Raw genomic sequence first — 10,690 nt, 5'->3', positions numbered from 1 at the left:
ATGGCCGATAAACTCATATCGTGGAATTGTCGTGGGTTTTATGTTAATTTTCCAGATATCAAAAATTTAATTGAAAAACATAATCCCGTTTGTTTCGCACTTCAGGAAACATTTTTGAAACCTAACCACAAAGCTAATATACAAAAATATTCTCATCTAAGGAAAGATTTTATTGATGGAAATAAGGCATGCGGAGGCGTATCTCTCTTGATTTCAAAAAGTTATCCATTTTCACCTGTTCCATTGACAACTACCTTGCAAGCAGTAGCAGCACAAGTTACATTTCAATCAAAACTCATCACAATATGCAGTCTGTACCTTCCACCAAAACAATCAATATTGCAATCAGATCTAAATAAACTAATAGCTGAACTACCGCAACCATTTATAATCACAGGTGATCTAAATGGGCATAGCATAACTTGGGGAAGTGATACTACAAATTCTCGCGGGAATCAAATAGAAACATTAATAGACGACCACCAACTCTGTATACTAAATACTGATGAAAAAACACATTTCCACTTTCCATCTCGTACATTCCATTCCATTGATTTGACACTGTGTTCACCACGCATTAATACCTTATTAAAATTTTTTGTTTGGAATGACCTTTATCATAGCGACCATTTTCCACTAATCGTCAATATTTTGAAACCTGGAAATACGAATACAGTGCACTCTCCTAGACTGCAAACACACTTAGCAAACTGGTCACTTTTTCAAGAGTCCCTAACATTCGACGAAGAAATCGTTTATAATGGTAACATTGAAGAAGCTGCACAACATATTACAAATTCTCTAATATCCGCATCTGAAAATTCCATTCCACGTACTTCAAATAATTTACCTAAATACCCAAAACCATGGTGGAACGAAGAATGCAGACAAACTCATAAAGCACAAAGACGAACCTGGAGAATATTCCGCAGATACCCAACTGTTGAAAATTTAATTCTGTTCAAAAAATCCCGTGCACTTGCAAGGAAAACTAGAAGGCAAAGCCAAAGAGAATCTTAGATTAAATATATAAGTACCATAAATAACAATACGAAAGCAAAGGAAATTTGGACCAAAATAAAAAAAATATCTGGACACTTCAACCCTTTACCTATTACGCATCTTGAAGTAAATGGAAATAAAACAACAGAGATTAAAGAAATAGCAAATACTTTAGCTGAAAGTTTTTCCCGAGCCTCTAGTACAGAAAATTACTCTCAAAGTTTCCAAAAATACAAAACTCAAACTGAGAAAAATGTACTTAAACCCTCTGTTGAACCTCATAATGACTACAATTCTCCTCTAACAATAACTGAATTAAAATCTGCTATTAATAAATGTAAAGAAACATCTCCAGGACCCGACAAAATTCACAATAATATGTTTAAACATCTTTCTGATACGCATTTGGAAATAATTTTAAAACTGTTTAATAGAGTTTGGCTGAATAGACAATTCCCATCAATATGGAGAAAATCATATATAGTTGCCATTCCTAAACCAGGTAAGGACCCTATTCATCCTACTAATTACCGACCAATCGCTCTTACTAGTTGTCTTTGCAAACTTTTAGAGAGCATAATAAACACAAGGTTAATATATTTATTGGAATCTCGTTGCATATTATCTAAGAGACAAAGCGGATTTCGCAAATGTAATTCAACTATTGACAATCGAATGCTTTTAGAAACTGATATACGTGAAGCATTTTTAAAAAGGCAACATCTTGTGACAATATTTTTTGATATTGAGAAAGCGTACGATAGAACGTGGAGATATGGTATTTTAAGGGACCTTTTAAATTATGATATTAATGGAAATATGTTTTATTTTATTAAAAACTTTTTAACAGACAGGACATTTCAAGTTAGAATGAATAACACTTTATCTGACACCTTTAATCAAGAAGAAGGTGTTCCTCAAGGTAGTGTCATTAGTGTAACCTTATTTCTTATAAAAATTAACGATATTTTAACTACATTACCACCTACAGTGGACGGCAGGTTATTCGTTGATGATCTGCGGATCTCCTGTAAAGCATCTCATATGCTCACTATCGAAAGACAATTGCAGCTCGCTATTAATAAATTATCCCAATGGACTGAGTTTAATGGTTTTAATTTTTCTACAACTAAGACAACAAGTATACACTTCTGTCGACGACGAGGGCTCCACCCCGATCCTGAACTGTATCTCAAAAACTTCCGCATTCCCGTTTTAAGCGAAACAAAATTTCTTGGTTTGATCTTAGACTCTAAACTCACTTTTGCATCTCATATTAAGCACTTAAGAAAAACCTGTGGACTGAAATTAAATTTACTTAAAGTTTTGACAAACACCTCTTGGGGTGCAGATACAGATGCCATGCTCAAAATTTATAGGTGTATCATTCGATCTAAACTCTACTATGGTTGCGTTGTCTACGGATCAGCTAGAAAATCTGTTCTTAAATATCTTGACACCATCCATAATTCCGGCATACGTATAGCAACAGGAGCATTTCGCACATCACCCATAAAAAGTCTAAACGTTTTATATCATGAACAAACTCTTGCTGAACGACGCAATAAGTTAACATTGAGATACTATTTTCATGTCAAAAGCCATCATATACATTCCATGTTTTCAAATGTTACAACTCCATCTTATGAAAGATTATTTAGTAACAGACCCTCTGCAATACCGACTTTTGGTTTGAGAGTAAGAAAGCTTTTATCTAACCTAAACCTAGAAGACTTTAATATTTTACCTGCGAGCGAATTAAGACCTCCTTGGGACGTCATTTCTCTCCAAACTATTGATATTTTTAACAATCTGACAAAAGCACAAACTGCTGCTGACATTTACTTACAGCTTTTTAATTCACACCAAGAACAATATAGTAATTTTAATTCCATTTTTACAGATGGCTCTAAAGGCCTTGACCATGTTGCAAGCGCTGTTGTTACCCCTATCTCCACAATATCTGAAAAATTACATTCAAAATGCTCCGTATTTACATCTGAATGCCATGCGGTTTATCTGGCTCTTCAATTTATTTCTTCTCAAAGATTGAAAAAATGGATAATATATTCAGATTCAAAAAGTGTTATAGTTGCCTTACAAAATAAAGAACTGAATACACATTCTATTATAAATAATATTTTAAACCTATACAGCAATTTACTCCTAAAAGAATATGCCATAATTTTCTGTTGGGTGCCAGGCCATGCTGGCATTTCGGGTAATGAAGCAGCAGATAAAGTGGCTAAGTCAACAAACAATGTAACAAACAACCCCCTTACCTACACAGATATCAAAAATGCAATTGACAATGAACAGTATTTACACTGGCAAAATGATTGGGAAAATGAAATAAATAATAAATTGCACAACATTAAACCTTCTATTAAATCTTATAAAAGTCTAAACATTAGTCGAAAGCAGGAAGTAATATTAAATCGCTTGCGCATTGGCCACTCTCGATTAACCCATAAACATCTTTTATTAAACGAAACTGCACCTGAATGTTCTCATTGTAGAGAACAGCTCACTATTAAACATATTTTAACAAAGTGTAACGAATTTAAAACACAGAGACAACGCCACTTTGGTTGCTTTAATCCAACGTTGACTTTATTAATTGGAGATAAACCCCACAATAACATTTTTAATTATCTAAGGGACATTAGTTTTTACAAATCAATTTAGCTTTAACTTATAGCAGAATGTTTCTTATAAAACAAGTTGTAGGTGCGGTATGGCCAAAAATGGTTTTTGCGCCAATAATACTTAATTAACTAACTAACTAACTGTTAAAATATTTGTTCTGGTATATCCCGAACCCTCCGTGCCCCGTCAAAAATTGATTTAAATAGAAGTTTGCTTGGAGTCTAGTGGTCGACGGGGTCTTAATAAATTTAAAAGTCTGTCTGCCTTTTTCTGTGTTTTCCCAATTAAATTTCCACCTTGACATTAAGGTTAGCTTAATGTCAGTTTTGGTTTATCTAGGGGTTCTAAGTGCCTGAAGATCTACTACTTTAGAACCAATGGCTTCTTTAGCCGCTCTGTCTGCCATTTCGTTGCCCTGGATCCCCAAGTGTGCTTTGACCCAGTTCAAAGTGACATTACTGTTCCATTTTAACTTTACATCTTCAACAACATTCGAACTGGGTTCTGGGTCAGCCAGGGCTTAGAGAGAGGATAAATAGTCAGAGAAGACAGTAGCATATGTGATGTTATTTTGATTGATCCAAATTAAGGCAGATCTTATTGCCATTAGCTCTGCTATAAAGATGTTAGTATTATCGGTGACTCTGGTGGAGGCTTTATATACGGTAACACCGTCTTGTTTAACTATCATAGCATGCGATATTCTGTAGAAATTAGAGTTGGTTGCCTCCATCCGAGAGCCATCAGTGTAGATCTCCACCCCCAGATCTTTGGGGCAAGCGTATCCTCAGGGAAAAGCTCTATAATTTGCAGGGTGCTCTAGGGCTGGTTTGTCGAAGTTTTTGCCATGATCTAAGTTTGGTGGGAGGATGTTGTTAATATCATTAAGTCTCCAACCCCATTTTACCCTCTTACAGTATATATCTTTAATAATTTTAAAATTGATAGGAATAACGCCCGCCAGTATCTGGATAGCCTCTGTCCTAGTTGCTGAATAAGCTTTGGTGATCGTTAGTAGAGGAATACGCTGTATTGAGTTTTCCATTGATTTTGCTATTATTTCTATACCAGATACTGGCGGCATAAAGAATGATTCTCTCGCTTGCCTGGAGATAGATACGCTTCAATAAGAGTGGCCTGAGACCCCAAGTTACTCTGACGACTCTCCTAATACCCTGGTTAAAATTTATGAGTTTGTTTCTGATGTCATTCAAATGAGGGATCCATGTCAGACCTGGGTCGAGGGTAACCCCTAGATATTTAATTTTTTTTTTACGTTTTTTATATTAGTTGAGTCAGTGGGTCTAAGTTTAATACAAGGAAGTCTTGCTATCTTTTTATTGCTTTATGGAAGGTAATCAGTTGTGTCTTATCTTTTGCAAAGGTCAATTTATTTGTCTCGGCCTAGTCCGACATGTGTGAGAAGATATGAGTAACCAGTTGGTCAAATCTTTAAAATAATGGACCACTTACCAGTAACAAAATATTATCTGCAAAAGCAATTGTTGTAAAGTCATCACAGTTAAAATCAATAAATTGGCTAAAATCAATCTCATAAGCACAGTTAAAAACACCATTAATTAAAATAAGCCATAAAATGGATACAAGGGACGAGCCCCGAGGCACACCAATATTTAATATTCTTTCGACAAAAAGGTCACTCATCGTAATAATTAGCAGTTCTGTCCTTTAAAAAGCTGAAAATACAGCCCATTAAGATATCTGGTAATGATAATTTATTTAGTCTTGATTTGAGTATTGTCCAATTTGCCTTATTAAATGCATTTTCGATGTCCAGAGCCATCCCTATTGAATGTTTATTTTCAAGTTTTTTGGTACAAACAGTATATACAACTTTTTTTAGTGCCTCGTCCGTTCCCCTCCCAGCCCTGAAGCCAAATTGGTTTTCATTTAGATGGTTTCCTTTCTCCAGGTGGTACGAAAGTCTTTTGGCAAACATTTTATCTAAAATCTTGCCCTTGACAGCTAGGAGAGAGATCGGACGGTAGGAATTGGGCAAGCTCGGATCCTTATTTGGTTTCGGAATAACCAAATCTGGCCACCAATAAGGCCACCTTAAATGACTTTGGAAAACAGCTAATCGCCAATCATTTATTAAAAAGAGCCAGAAGTCAGTACTTATTTGTAAAAGTATTTCTTTAAAGATTTCGTTTGGTATACCATCAGGGCCCGGTGATTTCCCTGGTTTTAGACCATTAATTACCAGCTCCAGCTCAGTCACTGTAAAATTTGCTTCGTTAACATTACATTTAATCATTTCAATATTCTCAGTGGGCGCCTCCGGGAAGTGGTGCCGCATGATCCCTTCAATTGATTCCAGGAAACTCTCAGTGATATTGCCGTTTATTACAACAGGGTTGATTGTTAGCTTACCATTTAGGTTACCTTTTGCGATCTTATATGGTGTAGAAAAAGCGTTATCGGTGGATAAGTTATTGATGTTGTTCTTAAGGCTCTCAGCTTCAGTTTGCCTAATGAGTTTTCTATATTTCGCCTAATTGACTTTATATTTAATCATGAATTTTAATCTGATGTCTGGGTTATGCTCTCTTTGGTAGCGTCTGCGGAGTGCTTTAGTCTGTTTCCTAAGAAGTCCTAGCGAAGGTGTCCACCAGAAGCAATGCCTTGTAGTTGAAATCGGGTTCCGAATCCTAGAATCACTACATGCTGTATTGATTTCACAAGTCACTCTGTGAACAAATTGATCTATGGAAATATCGGGTTCTACAATTTGATTTAGTACTATTTATAACATAGTTGGCAAATTTTAAATTAGTTGTTTTAATTTTGGACGAGTTGCTCAGTTCACCTAATTGTTCTGGTTTCAACAAAGTTAAAGTAATTTTTACCTAATTGTTACGATTTTAACCTAATTAGTAATTTTAACCTTGGTTTGGGCGCGGTATAGCCAAACCATGGCTCTTGCCCCAAAAATGTACATCAATCAATCTATTTTTGTTGAACCTGTTTGTCACCGATTTCAATGATATCAGTGATCAGTTCGTGGTCTGAACATGAGACGCCGTGGGTGGATTTTAAAATTCGAGATGTTGTCGAAATCGGTTGCAATGATGTCTATCCAGCTCTGCCCGAGAACGGAATTATAGGTTGCGGGAGAGTCTGGACTGTTGGAGACATCAAGATCATGTTTTTGCAAGAACTCCACAACGGCATCTCCTCTGGCATCTCTCCTGGGGCCCCAAATAATTGATTTCGCGTTAAGGTCACCGCACAACACTACAAATGTATCCCGGGTGGCGGCAATAACTGGTTCAAGGACATTCAAGAATGCCTCAATACCATCCCCAGATGGACAATATACAGACAAAAAAGCATAGTTATCATTACAATGTTTAAAATCAACCATACAAATATCCCTAGCAACATAACCCCTGAGGGGGTTTACCTTCTTTAGGTAAATACAGGGAGTCACGCCCCGGGGTACCCTAGTGATCTATCCTCCCTTCCGTTTCCTCTCCCTTTTCTCCTACTTACTCCTTTCTCTTCCCCCTTGTCGTGGTTGCCGAATTTACTGGTAAGGGCATGTCATCTGTGTTCGATTACCACCCTGTTGTATCGAACCCAGATGGGAAGAGACCACCCGCGTGTTTGCCGTGCGTGGAGACCCGTGTCCCTGGAAAAGGGGATCCTGGCAGTTGAGGGGCATCTTGGTACCCCAATACACTGCTTTGGCCCGTGCTTCAGGTAAACGGGTGGTGCATATTGGCCAGTGTGCATCAATCGGCTGGTCACAATCGTCATCTGTTGACTAGGGTCAAGACCGGGGTCACCTACTGGGCACTTCGTTAAGGGTGGAGGCTGCCTCAGGGGTGACTCAAGGTCGTATAACTATTGGTCAGCATCGGTGTTAAGCAACAGATTCCACTTTGTTACTTACATCCCCTTGGTTGGACTCCGTGGTGGGTGATGCCGCTGGTAGTCGAAATGATTTTTTTTAATTTTCTATGGCTGAAAGTAGCAAGGTGTTCAGTTCCGCACACCAAAACAAAAACAGCGTAACAATCTCCTCACCGTTTGAATACGCTCGATTCTACATCGTAACGCTCACGAACCCTGAAGTACCCAACACTTCATTTACCAAAGTCTCGCCATTTCTGATTCACAAGGCTCTTCTCTCAATACTGGGAGAAGTAGCCTCGGTGAAAAAGTTACGCTCGTTTGACCTTTTAGTTGAGGTCTCCCAAAAACAAGCTACTATCTTAACTAAATGTACCAATATCTGCTCCTTCACTGTTACAGTATCGCCTAATAAGACTCTTAACACCTCTCGAGGTGTCATATCACAATCTGAATTCCTCGATGATGCAGAGGAAACAATTGTGGAAAATTTAGCAGACCAACATGTTACTGCTGTCCGTAGGATCAAGATTAGGAGGGATGGGAAACTCATTCCAACGAAAAATCTGATCCTTACTTTTGACACACCCAAATTACCATCTTCGGTTAAGCTTGCCTGGCATAACTGCCCTGTACGACCATATGTGCCAAACCCATTAAGGTGCTTTCAGTGCCAAAGGTTTGGACACTCTAAAGTATCTTGTCGTAGCAAGCCTATTTGTTCTCGATGCACTGGATCTGACCATGATGACACTGGCTGTGAGTTGCCACCCCTCTGCATTAACTGCAAGGGTGCTCACCCTGCATACTCCAGGAGTTGTCCAAAATGGTCCCAAGAGAAAGAGATACAAAGTGTCAAAGTATTGCTAAACGTGACGTTCAATGAAGATCGCCGAATAGTAACCGCCCGCACTCCTCGTCCGGGTGTGTCCTATTCTGCTCTGTCAGTACGCAAACGGACCTTCCACCTTTGCCCTCTACCTCTCATCACCAGACTAAAACTACAGTCCAAAAACCAAAATTCAATTTTAATACACCATCAACATCAAATAGAACAACATCTCCTCCTCCTAAGAAAACTTCTAAAATTGATAACGCAGAAAAAGTCCGACCATTCCCCAAACAGCTTCAAACAACAAAAATACCTCAAACTAAGAAACCTGGCATAACTCGGAAGAAAAAAGACCCAAAATACGTCAATCAATCCACTTCTTCTACTCAGAAGATGGATTTAGACGTAGAATTATCTCTTCATCCTTCCGACGATGGATTTTTACCAGACTAACCGAAAACTTTCGACGTTAAAACACAACTAAATCCATCCATTTCATAATGTCAATAAATTTTATTTCATGAAACTGCGTGGCCTTAGAAACAAGCTCTCTGATATTAAAGATATCATCTGTAAATATCAACCTGCATGCTTTGCATTGCAGGACACTCTTTTAACGTCATCTCATAATTTTAAATTGCGCAACTATTCTTGCTCCCGGTATGATTTCGATGGTGGAAATCATCCTCATGGCGGTGTTGCAATTTTAACATGTAAAGCATTTCCATCTACTCATCTTACTTTATCAACCTCATTACAGGCTACCATAGTTCAAATTCACATCAATGTTCTCATTACTGTCTGCTCTGTCTATCTACCTCCTCATGCATCCATCTCTCAAACAGATTTGAACTCACTGATAGTCCAGTTACCTTCGCCTTTTATTTTGCTCGGAGATTTTAATGGTCATAGTGAATTGTGGGGTAGTTCCGCCTCCAATGACCGGGGGCGTAAAATTGAACAACTCATCCATGACCATAATCTCTGTTTGCTTAATCAAGGCGAAGAAACTTACTTTCATGCTCCGACACGAACTTTTCATTCCATTGATTTAGCTTTATGTTCACCAACTCTCTTACCTTTTATAAAATTTTCAGTGAGTAATAATCTTCATAACAGTGATCATTTCCCTCTTACGATTTCATATTCTGCTTCAGCTCCCATGAGCCCAAGACCACAAACTTTTATATACCATCGCGCTAATTGGCCGCTATTTGCTCAACTTGCTCAGGTCACTGATGATATGGTCACACACAATACAATAAGTGCAGCTGTTGATCGTGTTACATCTGCAATTCTACAAGCGGCAGAAGATAGTATAACCAAGTCGTCAGGTTCGCTTCCTCGCCATCGCAAACCGTGGTGGAATGCGGAATGCGCTACCGCTTATAAAGAGCAGAGACGCCTGTGGAACATCTTCTGCCGCTACCCGAACACTGCCAACCTTTTAGCTTTTAAACGGGCTAAAGCAATAGCACGTAAGGCTTTTGTCTGACGTAATCATTTTGTCTCTATCTTCGTTGATATCGAGAAGGCTTACGATCGGACATGGCGTTACGGAATTTTGAAGACACTTTACAGCATGGGACTTCGTGGAAACCTACCCATCTTTCTGAAAAACTTTTGTGTCGAAGCGGTATTTTCGAATAAAACTGGGCACTACATTTTCTGATCTATTCATTCAGGCAGAAGGAGTTCCACAGGGCAGTGTTTTAAGTGTCATACTATTCATTATCAAGGGCGCCGGCAGCGGGGTGCAAGGGGGTGCACTTGCACCCCCCTGGCTTTTTTTAAACAATTAAAGAGATACAGAAAAATTTTGTTATAAAATTTTTTTATTAAACATATTTTTATGGAAAAACAAATAATTAAGTAATTATTGATACATAACAATTAAAAAAATTCTTTAATCAAACAAGAGTTGTAATCGTCCTGTTTGCTGTCCAAATCTGTTTATAACTTTTTCAATGAATTCTGAGTCATCTTTAATTCTTTTCTTATGCACACTGAGTATGCATAAACTTGGCAGATATCTAAGCTATATTTTTAAATTTCATTTAATAAAATATAAATAATATTTTATTTTCTATTAGTTATTCAGTTTAATAAAGGTGTATAACACAAACTGACTTCTCGCAACTGTAAAACTTCATCAGCACAATAATTACCAATGTTAAGCTTGCACAAACACGTTAGTATACGAAACTACTGTTTGTAGTTATTTGCGTTTCAAAGTCAGTAGCTATGCCAGCGCGATCGCCTCTGGGCAAAATTTGCAAGTACAAGAAATTCGTACTTTTTTTTTAATATCTTGCTAACAATGAAGAA

At 37.8% G+C, this 10,690-nt stretch overlaps 3 protein-coding genes across 3 annotated transcripts; all 3 read left to right on the top strand.

The window, feature by feature from the left end:
- LOC122273906 (RNA-directed DNA polymerase from mobile element jockey) lies at positions 1-1,020 on the top strand. Its single transcript, XM_043057882.3, has one exon. It carries the CDS (start codon positions 1-3, stop codon positions 1,018-1,020), a length of 1,020 nt encoding a protein of 339 aa, XP_042913816.3.
- Positions 1,021-1,872: 852 nt separating this feature from the next.
- Positions 1,873-3,690, top strand: LOC147809471 (uncharacterized). The gene has a single exon (XM_087162832.1). It carries the CDS (start codon positions 1,873-1,875, stop codon positions 3,688-3,690), a length of 1,818 nt encoding a protein of 605 aa, XP_087018958.1.
- A 3,947-nt stretch (positions 3,691-7,637) lies between these two features.
- Positions 7,638-8,815, top strand: LOC147809470 (uncharacterized). Its single transcript, XM_087162831.1, has 2 exons — positions 7,638-8,473; positions 8,584-8,815. The coding sequence occupies exons 1-2, from the start codon at positions 7,638-7,640 to the stop codon at positions 8,813-8,815; spliced, it is 1,068 nt and encodes a 355-aa protein (XP_087018957.1).
- Positions 8,816-10,690: the final 1,875 nt, after the last annotated feature.

Source organism: Parasteatoda tepidariorum, chromosome 5 (assembly GCF_982258835.1).
Source record: "Parasteatoda tepidariorum strain Cologne lab strain chromosome 5, Ptep-v5.0, whole genome shotgun sequence".
NCBI classification, from domain to species: Eukaryota; Metazoa; Arthropoda; class Arachnida; order Araneae; family Theridiidae; genus Parasteatoda; species Parasteatoda tepidariorum.
Note: the sequence above shows the minus strand (reverse complement) of the source record. Positions and strands in the feature narration are given on the sequence as shown.

What these genes read in the sequence shown, in the direction of transcription:
- LOC122273906 (XM_043057882.3), top strand. Translation starts at nt 1, where the DNA reads ATGGCCGATAAACTCATATCGTGGAATTGTCGTGGGTTTTATGTTAAT.
- LOC147809471 (XM_087162832.1), top strand. Translation starts at nt 1,873, where the DNA reads ATGAATAACACTTTATCTGACACCTTTAATCAAGAAGAAGGTGTTCCT.
- LOC147809470 (XM_087162831.1), top strand. Translation starts at nt 7,638, where the DNA reads ATGGCTGAAAGTAGCAAGGTGTTCAGTTCCGCACACCAAAACAAAAAC. An exon ending in GGTGTGTCCTATTCTGCTCT is followed by an intron (nt 8,474 to 8,583) that starts GTCAGTACGCAA and finishes AACATCAAATAG; the next exon opens with AACAACATCTCCTCCTCCTA.